This window comes from Thermobia domestica, chromosome 15 (assembly GCF_964235325.1).
Source record: "Thermobia domestica chromosome 15, izTheDome1.hap1.1, whole genome shotgun sequence".
NCBI lineage: Eukaryota > Metazoa > Arthropoda > Insecta > Zygentoma > Lepismatidae > Thermobia > Thermobia domestica.
Genome location: NC_137468.1, coordinates 104,387,076 through 104,406,024, shown reverse-complemented (window position 1 = coordinate 104,406,024; position 18,949 = coordinate 104,387,076). Strand labels below are relative to the sequence as shown.

Genomic DNA, 18,949 nt, shown 5'->3' with positions numbered 1-18,949 from the left:
ATCCAATATACCCCTTATCCCATAGTCGTGTCTGGTAAAAGGACCACCCCCTCTCTTCTTGTTTCCTTTCTCCCGTATTAGAATCAACAGCAACATGAGCACAATTCTAATTTCAAAATATACATGTATTAGTATCAATAAAGTGAAAGAATAAAAATGAGACGAAACGAAATTTATAATTAATGTAGGGAGAATTTTAAACACTTCTCAATGAAAAATTAAAACGTATAAATATCTGTTAGAGGTACAGAAGTGAGACAGAGAGAAAAAGAGACAGAAGGAGAGAAAGAAAATGGACCACAGATAAAAATATTCGACGTAGTAAACGAACTTAGCATTAGAAAGTTCCGTTTCAGGAAGTCCACTGATAATATGGGAATAGAGTTTTTTTAAAATATTTTTCAGAACTGTTGGAATAAACAATGCTTGAAAGATTCATTAAGTCACTTTCAAAACGAATAGTAAACTTGGTGGTCAAATTAAATAATTTCCAGTGACACTGTAGAGTTCCGAGACACATCTTGGATCATGCCAAAAGTTTAACACACACCGTTTCTTTCCCCGTGATTCGGTTCCAAATCCGGATATTACCGTCGTCCGTCATCCGGATATTATCCGTCAGCCGTTATTCGGATATTATCCGTTATCCGCCATCTGGATATTATCCATTATCCGTCATCCATTTTGTTACCTGTCATCCGCATATTGCAAATCCGGATAAGTTTCTATCCGATATCCGAATAAAAGATTATCCGGATGTGGGCATCCCTAATCAGCATCGTCAGGAGTAGACACGAACTAAGTGTCTTCAAAGTATGCAACACAAGAAGGGGCGGATCCAGGGGGCGATCACAGCGATTGCCCCCAGAAAGGGAATCTTTCTTATTTGATATATAAATAAAACCCATTCCAGAGTTTGAACCTCTTAAAAGTAGCTCTAAGTAGGGTATTTCAAACACCGAGTCCCCAGAAGTCCATCGTAGATCCGCATCTGGAGAAGAGTATGTGTGAATAAACACTTATTATTCACATTCAGTTTGCACATCTCAACAAATAAACAATATTTTCATTCACTTCATCTACTACTGCATTCTACTGAACTGTAATGCCTTTTTATGTTTCAAAATAATTACTCCTTTTTCAATAATTGTAAATGTTTAAGTTCAGTAATTCACCATGAATAGAGTCAACTAGAAGTGTTTTTTTAACGAAGAAATAACAACATGAACTGTGAAATATCTTTCCACAAAGTGTCGAGGGTTGAGAGTAGACAAACTTTACTCTCTCGTTTACGGATTACCTCGAAACCGCGGTAGCCAGAATTAGCCCAGGATAGGGGACTTACATTAAGAAAATGAAATTCTCAGGAAAATGCAGAAGTCTTTTAGTCTTGTAGCTCTTAGTTCGTACCAAAGTACTGATTGAAATATGGCCAATGAATTATGACTATTTTGTAGAACATTCCACTTTAATATCACAGGAAATTCATCTTCCGGCTTGCTTGGTTGTGAAAAGCTATAGAGTGTATTGGTATACTATGTAAAGTATGTGTACTGTCGCTGATTTGTGATAACAATCAGAAACAGAAGTAAAAGGTAAATTACAGTAATAGTTTTCTGTTAATAGTTTTGTATTCAAGGGAAATGGAAAACCTACTTTTATCTTAACATTTTTTTCTTAAAATTTCTATTCGGGTTAACACCCTTCCCCCTCAACATTGAATACGGAAATGGAGAACTTATTTAGAATTTGATTGTTGATTCCATTATATTTCAAGCATCACTCGTACCTGGGCCTGTGTTATGTCGACACATCGCTATCGTCGATATCCATATTATCATATATCAACATTCGATATCACAAATATATGGACATTAATATATCATTCTAAATTTTTGATATCGATATTCGGGGCGGGGGCGGCGAGGTATAAGGGGCCCGTAAGACTTGCGATGGATGAAGAAATTAAACTTATATTTACAATGTTGTTTTCTAATCATAATATATTTATTACCACAAATTGCAATGTAAATACATCCACTTGCAAATTTGCAATATTATGTGATATAATTACTTAGACGCCAAAACTTTTGTGTTCCTTGAAAGAAGAAACAACAAATCACGTGCAAAAGCAAGTGCTTCAAACTTTGAACTAGAATTTACCATAAGAATGTATTTTATTTGTCTCTCTTGGAAATTTCCATCCCTTTTGGCCTTTGGGACTGGTCCTTTGACAAAACGTGCACACATCATCGCTATATGCATTGATGCTCTTAGGCAGATCAAGAGATTTTGAAAAGGAAACGAATTTCTAATAATAATAATAATAATAGTAATAATAATAATAATAATAATAATAATTATTATTATTATTATAACAATGGGGTTTACAACTAGGGTTCCATCTCTTTATCTTGAATGGGAGGGCCGCAAGTCTGCTACGCCACTGGTGCCCCTATTCTGTGTTTGTCTCTTTTTCGTTTCGTTTAGCTATTTGTTTTTGTGCTATTACGCTTTTATATGAAACCTTTATATTTTATGACTTTTCCTTTTTGTGAGTTTCTTTTTTAGGGTGGGGTGGGGGGAAAGAGAGAAATGCTTTCTTCTTATATCAGTTTCTCACCATTCATCTTGTTTGAAATGCTTAAGTAAGTCATTTTTTAACTTTTGATGTCATCCAACTCCGTCACAATAATAGAATTGTCATTCTTACCAATTTGTTTTATTCTCTTATTTGCAGTTTGCCACAGTGATATATTTGTGACAAACTTGAGGTTTAGTCCAACGCCTTTCGAATTTGCAACCAACTCAACCACCAAGTTTTATGGGTTGCCTGCTATTGCAGGGAAAGGAGAATTACAGGTGGTAATGCACTTTTGGAGTCGTGTATACACATCACCATTGAGTTGATACATTTATAAATAATAAAATAATAAAATGACTGTTTATATATGAGCCAAGGAAAAAAGATTAATTTTCATACGAAAAAATTAGAAACATAATGAAATGTATCTCCCAAAACTGAACTAATAGAAACACAAACAAAACTCTTACTATTTTCTACAAGTCCTGACGATGCACTATCGGTTGCACTAGATTTTGTCGTTAGTGCTTTCTGAGGAACTAACGTGAAGTTAGCCCTCTTTTTTTGTGCTCCTATCATAAAAACTATTGAGGCATTAATATTCGGATTTTGTGGTCTAAGAAATATTTACGATTGCACTAAAAGAGATCATTAGGGCTTTTGAATTGGGCGGAAGTTTAACTCAACGAAAAATTCCCAATGTTTCCTTACGTGAGTTTCCTCACTAATAATGAAGCACCACTAACGAAACTATTCGTGTTTTCTAGAAGCACCAACAATGTACTATCAATTGCACTAGGTTTGATTGTTAGTGCTTCCTGGGGAGTTAACTTCACGTTTGTCCAAGTTTTTTTGTTTCTAGTATCCAAACTATTGCAGCACTAATGTTAAGAGTTACTGCTCTAGGAAGCACTAACGAAGCACTAACGATTGTTTTAAAGATATCATTAGCGCTTTTGAATTTGTAGGGAATTTGACCCAATACAATATTCCCCATGTATTTATGGGAGTTTCGTAACCAGAGGTGATCACTTTGACCTAATCTCACTCAAACTCACGCTCACAAACTCATTTCGACCTCAGCTCATAAACTCATTTCGACCTCACTCTCACATCACCAGTCTGACCTCACGCTCAAATAACCAGCCCGACCTCACGTTCACATCACCAGTCTGACCTCACGCTCACATCACCAGTCTGACCTAACGCTTACTCAACCTCACGCTCACCTCACCAGTCTCACCTAGAGCTTACTCAACCTCACGCTCACATCAACAGCCTGATGTCACGTTAAGTTCGTGAGGTTGAGGTCAAGTGAGCGTATGTTTCGAACTCGTGGGCGCCGTCCTCATGAGTTTGGACACCTTTGTTTGTGACATATAAGTGGGCATATCTACACTAATAGCAAAGCAAAACGAAACCATTAGTGTTTTCTGGAAGCAATAACGATGCACTAACGATTGCACCAGGTTTAATTGTTAGTGTTTCCTGGGGGACTAAAGTGAAGTTACACCAAAAAAGGTTTTTTGCTTCTAGAGTCCAAACTATTGCAGCACTAATGTTGGGAGTTGGAGTTCTAAGAAACACTAACGAAGCACTAACGATTACACTAGAAGATATCATTAGCGCTTTTGAATTTGGCGGGAATTTGACCCAATGAAAAATTACCCATGTCTTCCTTATGGACTTTTCGTGACATGTAATTGGCCATATCTATACTAATATTGAAGCACTAACGAAACTATGAGTGTTTTCTGGAAGCACTAACGATGCACTAACGACTGCACTTGGTTTAATCGTTAGTGCTTTCTGGGGGGGGGCTAACGTGAAGTTGGCCCCCCCAAAGTTTTTTGCTTCTAGCGTCCAAACTATTGAAGAACTAATGTTGTGAGTTGGTGTTCTAAGAAGCACTAACGAAGCACTAACGATTACACTAGAAGATATCATTAGCGCTTTTGAATTTGACGGGAATTTGACCGAATGAAAAATTCCCCATGTATTCCTTATGGGCTTTTCGTGACATGTAATTGGCCATATCTACACTAATATTGAAGCACTAATGAAACTATTAGTGTTTTCTGGAAGCACTAACGATGCACTAACGATTGCACTTGGTTTAATCGTTAGTGCTTTCTGGGGGGGCTAACGTGAAGTTGCCCCCCCCCCCAAAGTTTTTTGCTTCTAGCGTCCAAACTATTGAAGAACTAATGTTGGGAGTTGGTGTTCTAAGAAGCACTAACGATTACACTAGAAGATATCATTAGCGCTTTTGAATTTGGCGGGAATTTGACCCAATGAAAAATTCCCCATTTATTCCTTATGGGCTTTTCATGAAATGTAATTGGCCATATCTACACTAATATTGAAGCACTAATGAAACTATTAGTGTTTTCTGAAAGCACTAACGATGCACTAACGATTGCACTTGGTTTAATCGTTAGTGCTTTCTGGGGGGGCTAACGTGAAGTTGGCCCCCCCAAAGTTTTTTGCTTCTAGCGTCCAAACTATTGAAGCACTAATGTTGTGAGTTGGTGTTCTAAGAAGCACTAACGAAGCACTAACGATTGCACTAGAAGAGATCATTAGTGCTTTAATGGGGGGGGGCAACTTCTCGGACGTGACGGAGCGTTGTCTCTGAGCATGCGGCATTTTGTTGATTGTGTTTATTTACATACTATGCTTTTTTGGGAACCAAATTGCATGTGTCTTTGTGTGCGTAGGTGCGTGTGTATGTCTTAATATATTAAAATGGAAGAAGTTACAGCCATCACCTCTTTTAAGCGTAAGAGTAGCCAAGTGTTGAAGAGCAAAGAAAGGGCTGTTTTCATGAGCGTGTTAGCAGAAAAACCAGGGTAAACGTATAAGTTGCGTTGCAAGTGAAACAGTTTGGAAGAAAGACAACATATGGCACTGGTTAATCTTGCACAACATTGAGTATGATGAGGATATGTTAAAGAAAGATATGATTAATGGAATGAGCATTTATCGTACTGAATATGAAAAATATAAGACTGACGAATGGGCTAAAGAACTAGGACACACTGTTCTCCGATTACCCCCTTATCACTGTATGTTCAACCCCATTGAACTCCCCTATTGAACTCGTGTGGTCTCAAGTAAAATACTATGTTGGGGCAAATAATACAACATTCAAAGTGAAAGACGTTAAAAAATTAATTCACGAAGTGTTTGAGCAGAAAAATTGGTAGAACTACATGAGGCATGTGATAAATATTGAAAGTGACATGTGGAAAGCAGATAAGTTACAAGATGATATTGAGCCGTTGATTATTCATTTGGGTGAAGAATTCTGTGAAGAAGAATCGTCTGAAATCTTCGATGATGATAAGGAAGGAACTGATCCTTTGGAGTGCAATTGATTCAAAGTGGTAGATTGCTTATTATTATTACTATTATTTATTAATCGTCGTATTGGTGAATGTTTGTTTTACTATGAGAATTGGCAACATCAGTTCGCAGTATAATAGAAGCGCTATCTGTTCTGCATTTGTTCTTAATGCTCAACTTGGCATTGCTGTTCCCATAAGACCAACAATTCACTGATAAAGTCTGGATAAGCTATAGTTGTTCTTACAAACTTTCGGCTTGTCTTCATGCGCGCTAGTGACATCTCTTGGCATGAGGTAGGAGTGACAGTTGACTGCGAAGTATATTGGAAATTAGCGTGACTGACAGTGAGGCGTCGTTTAAAACAAGGGTTAAGAATGTCTGAATATGTCCGGCCGTCTTGATATTTATGCTACTGGTAAATGTATTGTAGTTTGCGAATTAGCGTTACTCGCAAGTCGAGATGTTTATACCTTTGTAAAAAGATTTAGTTTTGTAAAACAGGAAATCCTGTAAGTTTTAGCTCTACAGGAAATCCTGAATACATTAAAGTTATTTTAATAAATCAGAACAAAAACATTCTTTCGATTACACATGAGAAATAATCTTCCAGTTTTACGTCACACAGTTATGTCCTATAGCCAAGAGGAGACGAACGATTAAATAAACTGAGGGTTATGAAAGGAATTGATGGGATGAGAATGTGGAAGGAAACGGGAGAACCCCAAGTAAACCCATGGGTACAATGTTGACCACCACAAACTCATATTGGTTGGGATCAAACTAGGACCCCTCGCAACTTGAGATGAGTGCTTTGCCACTGTGTCACCATAACTCCATTCTTGAATTGTAATTCGTGTTTTCATATCATTAACCAATACGCGAATCTACTTATACAATAGTTCCATCTTTACATATACACACTTGCCATTGACTGTTCTCTTTCAGCTATACTTGAAGATTCGAGTTGGGAAACGTTTTGTAAGTAGAAGATATGTACGTATGTAAGTGAAATCGAGAAAGATTCCACGTTGTTTGAAATCGAGTTATGTAAAAATCTCATTATGTATATATGATTATATATATTATATCTCATTATATATGATTACGAAAATAATCTTAACATGAAACTTATTTATTAAATAGACAAGAAAACCCATATTAGGATTATATAACTCAAATATTTAATTTCATAAATCGTTAAATTTGGTAATATATATATATATATATATATATATATATATATATATATATATATATATATATATATTGTATTTATCACGTCTTAAATGAATGTTTTGAACACCAGTGTAAGTAATATGCATTTCTATGTATAAAAAGAAACACATTTGTGTGTGTGTGTGTGTGTGTGTGTGTGTACTTTTGTTTCTGGCTCCAATTATATAGTTGATTTAGGTAAAAGTATATTTAACGTTCTGAAATGTGTTTACCTGTTATAAATAGTGTAACAAATCTTTAAAATATTAAATGTTAACAAACGACAGATAATTTCTTATGGATACGTTTATATTTGTAGTTATTGTAAGTATTTTAGCGCACTATTTTATATCTTATTATGAACTTCGTGCATTGACTTCCGTAGCAATGAAAAAAAAAATTGTACGACATGTAAGATCTAAACTTTTATTTTTGCACTTGAATATACAGTGAACCCAGGGTCTACAGACACCCCCCCACTTCGAAAACAAATCGATTCACCAACTAGTTTTTTAGGCATCCTTTCTCTCGGTTAACGTACGATATTTCGGGATACCAACGCACAAGTATACCTATCCGGAATCCAACTCGCTCTGTAATGTTTTCGTGAGGTTGCGATAAACATGATTTGTCAGAGTTCTGTTTGAAAACTACTTTCTCTTCATTTTTTATTTGTAATTCTTGTATTTTAGCTTTCAGGCCATTTTCTTTAATTTAGGGTTATTTATTTATTCTTGAAAAGAATTATTTTATTTTCATCACAAAAAAATCTAAAATGTAAAAAAGAAACTAATAAATATAATTATAAAAGAAGTGAATTAAAAAACATAAAGTGCCACACTTCTGTGACTAGAACGGATTAACTTATGTATATATTAATTGCAATGGGGAATATAATTTCGGTTCGCGAACAGCGTTATGAAAAGGATTAATTAAACGACTTGTGTATCTCCTATATATATAAAATTGATATTAATGTCTGTAAATGTTTTGTTGAAACTGTGTTTCATTTGTTTCAGAAGACTTCAATGTGATCGTGTAACTGTGCACAGACACTTAATGATGGCGTTGATTCTTCAGTTCATTCTCATGGTCGTCATTGTTGAACCCTTCATCTTCCCACGACAAGGTCTCACGTATCGGGATGTGGTAAGTCATATTTTTTTTTTTTTTTTTTCATTTTGCGTGGCAAATATTACACAGGAAATATCTATTAAGGTTACAGCTCTTAGTTGTTGGTTGAAAGGATGTTGGAATGGATAGCATGAGTGATTTTTCCCCATTACTTCACATGTTGCTAAAATGCAGAGATTGATTCATTTATATTGAGGCGAATCAATGTGCAACCTGACGCCGTGTGATTGCCATTAGGCAAGCAACAGTATCTCATTATTGTCCATTTATTATAGCTTGGCGCTATGTTTTAACATAAAACCTGGCTAGCGAACCTTGGCAGTCCTTCCCCTTCTTTCCCCTTATCGCAGTGGTAACATTGGCATTAACTCATCAACTTTAGCACTAGTAGGGTTTAGTATTTGCAAGTTGCGTAAATTTCAAAACAAACAGTTTACTTCTTCTCTAATGTGGATTTATTGGTACTGTTCTGATAATAGTTAACTATATCAGGTTGGCCTCTTTAAACTTGCGCCGTGGAGAGAAACAGTCTTACAGGAGGATAGTGTTCGTAATTTAAGAAGGTGGGGAAAAGAGAGCGAAAATGAGCAAGATAAGAAGAAAGAAAGAGAATGAATGAAGCACTTCTGCATTTACTTCATAACGAATTTAATGAGCCATAAAACGAAAAAAGGATATCGGAACTCACTACCACAATATTTGCGAAAGTGTTTTCAACACAATATTGTGGCGGAATATACCTCCCGCCAATTCTGGAGCCTCAGTATTCGGCCCAATTCTGGCCTTACAGAAGCTGTCATCTAGGCAGTCACCTCGTGAAACTGAGGAAAACCTTAATAAGGAAGACCAGCCAGAGCCGGGTTCATGCCCCCACTCGATCTACCTATTTTAATGTCTTTTTTGTGTTGGACAGTGTCTGGTAGGGGCACACAGACAGTGAGGGCAAATCTGTACTGCTTAAAAATGTTTACATGTTAAAATTCGCTTCATACTGTACTTTGAACACGTAATTCAATGTGTATTATGTTCTTCTTACAGCAGCATGCTTTAAGTCTATGGTTGTTGGTCATAATTATTGCATCATAATCCTCCGTCTCCAAGCTCGTACAATTATTATGAAATTGCAGAGTTTGTAGTTTGCAACATTGCAAACCTTTACTAACAGGCAATATGTGGCGAGAATATTTCTATTCTCACATCGAAATTCCCAGCCCCTGTTTACAATCAGTACAATATGTTTCTGTTGTCTTAACATGAAAACAATGCTGTCCAGCGAACCTTACGGTCTTTGCTCTCTCTGTTTACTTTTTTACAACACAAACTGCAACTTTCCAATATTGCCAGGCGTACAAGGCTTTCGGACACTGTCGAACAAGAACACCTGTATAAAATTGAGTGGGCGTTGTATGTAAGATTGTATTACATAATAACTAACTCGATTAACGTCATAACGTTAATGTCTGAGTCATCTCAAAAGTAGCAATTTATGTAGTAATAGTAATTGGTCCATGACGGTGCAGAAGTAGGTACATTCGGTTCGGCGATTCATATGCCTGGTAACCATGAATTAACCATGTAGGGTTGAGAAGCAAGGTATTGACGCTCGCACTGCAGTTGTTGTTTGTAAACAATTTTCCATCCTAGAGTGAACGGACAATAGTCACCCAGTAGAGCAGTGCGATCGATCGTAGTCTGATGCAGCCAAAACTGAACAGATTCTGGGAGCTGTTCCTTTTCCGACTCTAAGTTTGCATATTTCTACGATGCGTGAAACCGTAAAGTGCGTAATTTTTGTGTAGGTCGTGCCACTGTGAGTTGTATTATAATGAAATATGCGGCACATAGTCCTGGGCGTACCCCACCAAGGCGAACAGCTAGAAACCGGCCTCTCGTGAAGAGGACCCCGCCGCTATTGCGAGTGGCTCGGCGTATGACGACCTCCCAAAATCTCCCCACACACTGTGCAATGGCCAGCAATCAACCACGGCATTCAGATGTATTAACGCCTCTCAGACGTTCGCAACAGCAGGTGTATATCCTGAAACCGTACCATGTGGCTGACAGAAAAAGGAGACTGTATGAACGTTATTCCGCGGGTGATCATTGGAAATTTTTGTCCTTGGTGCGGCGTGGATTTACCTCACAATCTGTGGGAAATTTCGTACCATTACATACAGTCCTGTTGATGCCAAGGCCGAAGCACATTAGCCTCCAATGCTTAGTGTTTTCCAAAAGGTCCAACATTATGGCCAGTTTCTCGTACAGGGGCAAACTGCTCTCCGAAAGGTGAAGCAAAACGTCAAAATTAATACTATTTACTCCCAGACTCATGTCCTTACTGATATGTACGTTCATGAAATCCCAACATTGTACGAACAAGACTTGATCCAGATTAAATTGCACAAACACAAGGCATCCAGCCACACGGCGAAAACATCGCTGAAATTCTATCGCCGTATAGAACAAGAAACTGGAATTGCGGTAATTCCCTTCTCTGACATCCCTGAACCCAGGTTGTGCTTTCGACCTCCTCAAGCAACGTCTGTCTCAACGTCGAGTCCGCACCGCTGGCCTGTGGAAAGCCTGTAAAGATGATGGGATGTAGTACTATCTTCGATGCCAGGCAATAGTCAGTAGGGGTGGCCTGCAAATTGAACCACTGATTGGAAAAAGGGAATAAGTACATTTTTTTTTTTACGATTTTAAGCTGAGATAGCAGATGTGTTCCTTTAAGATAGTTACATCGGTGAGTAGAAAATAAAAATATTTAGGCAATTCTATATGACCAATATAGAAGGCGGAATCTCTCGCTGATTAGAAAAAGGGAATAACTACGTTACTTATTTCCTTCTCCCAGTCACTGCAGGACACCACCACGAAAGTGAGAATGTAAGTAGACAGCGGCTAGAGATCTCTCCTGCCATTACGATACTTCAGTTTGTCTGTTAGGTTTGTTCAATGGAATGCAGTCAAGAGCATTTGTGGTGTGAGCTTTGACCAACAGTGTTACGCGGCTTATGCCTAGGTTTAGTTCTCATTAATGAGATTTGTGTGTGTAGAACTGTGGTGATAGTGTGTGGATTGTGTGGCGCAATGTCGCGTGATGATGAACTTGGCTCAGGCCCATCTAAACGAAGAAAAGGGGTGAGAAATATTGCGAACTATGTAAAAGAAATCAGAAAAACAGCAAGGATGAAGGGCCACGAATATGTAAATAGTAAATGTAAGACTATTCCTGCTAAGACAAGTGGTTCAAATTGTAGGTGTCACAAGAAATGTTGCAGAACGTTTTACCAAGAAGAGAAGGATAACGTCCTAATTTCTTTATATGCAAATACAACAAAAAATGACCAAGACACGTTTCTCATGGAGAATATCGAGCGGTTTGATGTACAAAGGCCAAAAGCAAATGCAAATTGTAAAACTAAAAAAAAAACATGCTTCATTCAAGTATTTTGTAATGAAAGGCACGGACCGAGTGAACGTCTGCCGTAAAGCGTTTCTTAGGTTGTATGTTGTCAGTAATGAAGCTGTTTTCCGTCTCACAACTTTGCTTGCCAACAACGAACCTCCAAACAATAAGCGTGGTAAACACAATAGAGGTAATTTGCTGCCACCGGATGCAATAGCACATATCGATGAGCACGTTCAAAAGTACCCAACGAAAATAGCTCGTTACACGGTTAAATCTGTAACGTACCTAGAAAACACCTTAACAGTAAAGAAGATGCATGAAATGTTTCTGGAGAAGTACCCTCAATGGAAAGATACCCGTGAAATGTGAATATTATCTTAGACATTACAACACCAACTATGGCTTCAAATTTGGTAGGCCGCAAGTGGACGTATGTTCAACTTGTGAAGCGTTGAATACTAAAGTCAAATCGCCTTTTTGAATGACGATGTGCAAAACGATGTGCTGTGGCCGAGCTCATTGTTCACAAACGAAGGGCCAGTAAATTCTACACAAGAAAACGCAAATATTTCCGGTTTAGCATTTGATTGCATGCAAAATCTACTATTACCTTTCATCCCCGTACAAGAAATGTTTTATTTGCGAAAACTATGGTATTACGTTTTTGGTATTCACAATCTATCTACAAACCAATCTGTCTTCTACACTTATCATGAGGGTCTAGGAGGTTGCAAAGAACCTGATGAAGTGTGTACGTTCATTGCACATTATGTAGAAAACTTTTTGCCTGAATCAGTGACAGACTTACATGTTTTCAGTTATGCATGTGGCGGTCAAAACCGCAATTATACGATCACAAGAATGCTTTTCAGCCTGACCGTGTCAAAGCATTTCACTACTATACAGCAATATTTTCCTATCACCGATCACAGGTTTTTACCATGTGACCGAAATTTCGCTTTAATCAAACGACAACTCAAACCACACTATCGCATTTATTTACCAACACAGTACAACCACATGATTTCAAATGCAAGAAAGACTGATACTCCATTTCAGATTTACGAGGTTGTCAATGAAGAAATCTTAAATTTTAAACATTGGTAGCAATCGTTTTACAAGAAAACTTCAGGTAGCATTGTGGACAAAACAGTGAAATTCCAAATAAGTAAATACAGACACTTCGTTTATAAAGTAGAATCTCCAGTTTATGTGCAAGCTCATGAGTTTATCAATGGACTAAGAACTGATATTTTTCGATTACTGAAAAGTAATATCACAAACGTTCCACTGCCAACAACAAAGTCATACAATGGGCAAGTTCCAATCAATCTGAAGAATATCAACGATGTTTCACAAATCATCAAATACATACCTGACCCATATAAACAGTTTTATAGAATGATTTGTTCATGGAAGACCACTGACCAAGAAAGTGTAGAAGACGAAGATGCAGACGACTAAGACCCTTTGTAAAACCATTCTACTATGACTGTATTTTGCTATGTAATTTGTTCAGTTGACTATTGTATTATTTTCTTGCTGTAGGAATAACATGTGCTATACAGAAAAACGAACGGTGACAATAAAAGTGTTCAAAACCTAACATATGTGATAGTTCGGATAGATATAACCAGTGACGTACCGTATTTAAGGGATTTTTCGGGTTTAATCCCCCGCCCCCCGAAATCTTATTTACGTTTTTAAAGCGAATGAAATATCTTGTAGAATTTTCCCATTTCCAGGAATAAAGTTGGCAAAGCCCCCGAAACAAAATCGTAAATAGGCCACTGCATTTAACCAAGATTAACATACAGCACTGCACTCAACATGTACATTTTCATAGCTTTCTATCATCAACCGCACATTACATACCATACACACAATTAAAATTGCGTCCAACTCTAATTGATTGGAAAAAGGGAATGTGTTTTGCATTTTTAGACTTTTCTAACCAATTACAGTGCTGCAATACAATGCTCTTCTTCTTGTCTTAGTGTTTGTTGGTTATTTTGCTACAACTTATCAATTATACACTTTTTGAAACAAATACAAGCAACGTCTCGGGATAGTTTCTTTGCGTTTTTGAAAACTTAGGTCTGATGTACTTATTCCCTTTTTCCAATCAGTGATTCAATTGAATACAACCGATGATGGAAACACGGTATTTACTAGGTAAGGTACATTCATATTTAGGTCAATACAAATGAATCAACCTCTGTACAAGAGCAAAGTTAGTATATATAGTTTGTTTCTTGTATAGTTTGTTATTGTAAGTGGTTGTTGTGATTTTAAGATGGAAATGGAAAAGCCAGAAAAAATAGTCTTACAAAGCAATTCGGTCAGATAAAAATAATACAAAGCACTGAAATTCTGTAGAAAAGAAAATACCTATATTGCAAATTTTTAAAAAACATTCAAGTTATGTTTCAAGTACTTTTTTCATATATAGGACAATTAAACTAGCAGCCACCTGGATGGTTTAATGTTTGATTCCATGTTAATTTATTTGTACATATTTAATACCAAACGATTTAAAGTATATATACATTAGTGCGAAAGGACAAATTTAGTTTGGTTTAACTTACCCTTTTTCTTAAAAAGAAAAAAAGAAAAACTAGTGTACATACAAGATTCATTACGTAAAAGCAGTGCCTCTGAAAACATTGCCATGTGTCTTACGTTACTTGTAAATTAGTTCTCAAGCTTGTCGTCTGCACAAATACATTAAACACGTAGTAATTGAGAGGACTGTGTAGGCCTAACTAGCAAAGACAGTTACTGTAATGTTACAGAATCGAAGAAATGCACCAATCATTTTATAAAGTTCCCACAAGTACCTAATTTTTAAGCAGTGTAGCAGTCTCTATCAATGTTTTTCATACCTCTGAATCTGTTTCAGATATCAAGTTGCTGTATGCGGCATTATATGATACTTACGTCTAGTGAGAGCCATCTAGGTGATCTGGTAATCTAAGAAGTTCTTTTAATAGTATCTTCTGAAAGAAGTTATATTTTCAAACATTAGTAACCTTGTTTCTGTTCATTCGATGTCATGATCATAGCACTTGACAGTAAATTGCTAAGGATATGTATTGTCCCGGCTATCGCTCTTACGTTATTACTGTTGTATAGAGACTTTCAAAATTTGAATGTTTGTCATACTGTAGTGTCCTTGGCTCGTAATACTGAACGAAAAATGTGGTATTGCAAGTTTTATTTCGTTTCGTTTTGTATGGATAGCATATTAGCCAGGAACAGATCGGTGAACATTAAGTGTGAAGACAGTACTTCTCTATATCGGCAGTTTCGACTTATCAATGAACAAGCGCCAGTAGAAGGGATAATGTTCATATCTCAAATACTGAAATAAACGATTTAAATCTTCGCCTTCATTTGTACAAAACAGCTCGCAAAATTCTGTTGTTTTCTAAGCAAACTTAGAACACATCTATAGCTAAGAGGTTCTAATCTTGAGACCAACAATTCAACTATTCCACTTATGCTTTAGATTTAACTAACGTACAAGATAGTTAAGCTCTTCTTATGTTATCAAATGATGTGTCATTGACTAGCTGATAGTCTGGATCTTTTCTGAGACATCTTCTGAATCAGTGGTGTAATGTCTAGAGCATTAGATATCGGAAGATCATTACTGGGAACTGATAGAATACTGACTTTAAATTAGGACAGTGAATCGTCACGGTTAGATTTAGAGACAAAGACCTTGACATCTGACGAGCACAAGCAAAAATCTGTTCACGATCTATTTGTTTGCGACAAATCATGTAAACAACGAATTTTTACAGCACTATATTTTCTCCGTAGCGAGTTTCTCAAATTTGTGAAACATATAATGCAGTATTTAGTGACAAAAACCTATCCTGGTCACAAATCCTACTATTAAGTACGGTTAATAAATCTTTTTAACCAAAAGTGTAAGATTGCACTTTTTATTATTGAATTTTAACACAATAGAGCATGTTCATTTTTGCACGCACAGAACAGTGTATTCCATTTCGCGTTAGATGAACATTTATTCATTACTAAAAACCTACTTTGTTAGACAGTAGAAACAGACTTATCACTAGGCTTATATTTGTCAATTGGGTTTTCTCCTGTAATGAAGATAGGCAATGAGATACAATAATAGAAACTAGTTGTGTATATTTCCTGTTTACACAGAAAATAGTCTCTTGTAAGTAAAGTGAATAATTCCAGGATATAAGGGAAAATTGCCTCTATAAGTACCATATCCCTATCTGCAAAGAAGAAAATTGTTATTGGAGGGTGTATATGAGCGTATATTGTAAGCTAGATGCAATTATTCTTTTATCAAGCGCAATTCATATTCATATGTAGATGCATTATGTAAATTACAAATTTGTCAATGTCAATAACATAAAAATTTTCTTATGCAAAAATATATCAGAGAAACATTTTCACGTAAAGGATATTTTTCGTGTTATACAGTTTAATAATTAATAGTTCTGCTGGAACAAATCGTTTATAACTAAATGTATGTACTGTATATGTAAAAGGATTACTTTTTAAATATCGGATCATGTCTTCTTCTAGTAGTGATACGCATACTCTTTACAGTTATAAACATCCTACTTTAATGCCCTGTAACATTTGATTATTTTAAATTCGATTTTCACCAATGTTCGTTTTATTCCCAGAACTAGAAACCTGAATAAAAATTTACAGAATTTTGTAATGTAGATAGTTAGAATTCCATAATATCCACAATTTTGATTAATTTAAAGAGCATATATATTTAAAAATGGGACAACATAAATACACAAACATTGTACTCGAAACAATAAAGGATTAAAATCACCTGCAGAAAAGCTCAATTGAACGTAAATAAATATGTAAATGGAATATATAAGCTTTAAATGATACTAACAATAAAGTCTAACCTATCACCTTGAAGCAAGCATTTTAGGCAGAAAGCTGTAACGAAACGAACAGTTATACATGGAAAATTCAGAGTTAATTAGTATAAAAGTAAGAAATTAGATGTTTTACAGTGTATTTTTCTCCAATTCTCCAATTTCTGAGTTTCGCTGTAGAAATGTCATAAACAAAGGGAAATTCAATATTCATAAACTGTCGTCGACCTACAGTAAGTACTGGATATTCTAGTATGTTATTTGCATTTAATGACAAAAATATACAAAACAATCGATATATAGAGGGTGGCCCAAAAGTAGGTATACAGTCCTATAAAGTATGACATTTTAGTTTATTAAGATAATTAGTTAATTTGCTTCTGTTTGTTCCAAGCTTAAGGTGTGTGTGAAAAGAGATTTAAAAACAAATAATAAAGAAATTCTAAGTCATTGCTTGTATGGATAACAATAAGTAAATTATATAAAATGCCATGAACCGATCAGCACGGATCTGTATACCTACTTTTGGGCCACCCTGTATTTTATTGAGCTGAACAGGATGATATGGAAGAGTGTTAATCCTCATGTGTAGTTTTCGAGAAAATCGATAACAACAAATTTTTTTTATTTTATTTTTTATTTTTTTTTTTTTTTTTTGTATATCTAAGAATGTATGCTGAAAGTTAAGCTGAAACCGATCTTGAAGTATACAGTGATTAATCTTTATATTATGCCTAGCAAGGTGACAGTTTACAGCATGGCTAATGAGATATGACCCATAATTATAATGTACTCTTAAGCTTTATTTATTTTTTGTTTTATTATGATATTCTTCAGAGATAAAATATGGTTCACATTGAGATTATTAATATGCGTATGGTTCACATTGAGATTATTAATATGCGTAGTTTTCGAGAAAACCATGAAAGACTAATTTTTATGGCGTTAAAATGTATGTCACTCGTTACCAATCAGCAACAGTTGATAGTTTTTATTCTGCTCGCAAAGTAGTTTTTTTTTACTTTTATTATTGTTTACGTTTTGTATACGGAAATTATGAACTATTAAGTAGTAAATGGTATCTGTTGTCGGTTGATGAGTTGAGTTAATCTTGAGTACCTTTCAGCAGCGAGGCTATATGAGACGGAACCTACTGATTAACGTGGAATCCGAACCACATGAGCTCCCACTGGGAATTGAACCCGGATCTCCCACGCCAAAGGCGCGTACGCTAACCGCTTATTCACGAAGGAGCTCTATTATCGATTGATTTTCCTTAACTGTTATGCACATACTATTCTTATTTTTATAAACACTTTGTGGTTTTTATAAAATGAGTATCGCAGCCTTTATCCATGTCGACTACAGCATTATAAATTGTTATAAAGTAGCAAAATTGTATTAAATAAAATTAGTTTGCTCTAAAATTGTCGTGGTTACAAACTAAGCTGTAACCAAAATGGCGCAGGCATACAGCCCGAAAACACCCGTCTTCAACATTATGGTTATGCATTTAAATTATTGTAAATGTGAAAAGTAGTGACGCTAGGAATATCCACACTTATTAAAATCTGTATCCAAAATATTCAAATCTTAAAAAAACAAACAAACAAACAAAAAAACATTGTATTAAACAAAATATAGCATTAAACTGGAATTCGAGACAATTCTTCCTATGCGGACGCCATCACCTTTCTATCTCATGCAGTGCTACTTGTAACATATTAAAATTTAAAACTATAGCAATGAAACAGTTAAAATTATACCACAATAATTGAACAACTATTTCCCAAAATAGTAAAGGCCTTATGCAAAGTCGTTTTGACGTACGATTAGCGTCATACCAAAGGCCTGACTACTCTAGGAAACATATGTTAGTCGAACTCTTTAGTATGGCACTAATCATGCGTCAAAACGACTCTGCATATCGCTTTACAACTCTAATTATAAACGCGTCAACGGGTTTGAAACGTCAGTTAGAAAAACAACTTGAAACACTGACCACCTTATGCAGAGTCGTTTTGAAGTATGATCAGCGTCATACTAAACGCCAGACTACTGCAGGAGGCATACGTTAGTCGAACTCTTTAGTATGGCTCTAATCATGCGTCAAAACGACTCTGCATATCGCTTTACAACTCTAATTATAAACGCGTCAACAGGTTTGAAACGTCAGTTAAAAAAAAAAAACAACTTGAAACACTGACCACCTTATGCAGAATCGTTTTGAAGTATGGTTAGCGTCATACTAAACGCCAGACCACTGCTGGAGACATACGTTAGTCGAACTCTTTAGTATGGCCCTAATCGCACATCAAAACGACTCTGCATAAGGCCCTGAAAGTCTAATTT

At 35.9% G+C, this 18,949-nt stretch overlaps 1 protein-coding gene across 2 annotated transcripts in view; it reads left to right on the top strand.

Moving 5' to 3' along the window:
* The window catches only part of LOC145671180 (corticotropin-releasing factor receptor 1-like), a 1,144,309-nt gene that overhangs the window by 592,692 nt on the left and 532,668 nt on the right, over positions 1-18,949 (top strand). Inside the window, exon 4 of one of the 2 annotated variants that reach the window (XM_081740030.1) lies at positions 8,173-8,299. In XM_081740030.1, coding sequence (XP_081596156.1) covers positions 8,173-8,299 — 127 coding nt within the window. Of the gene's footprint in view, positions 1-8,169; positions 8,300-18,949 lie in introns of both variants that reach the window. The other variant, XM_081740029.1, reaches the window with a different exon arrangement.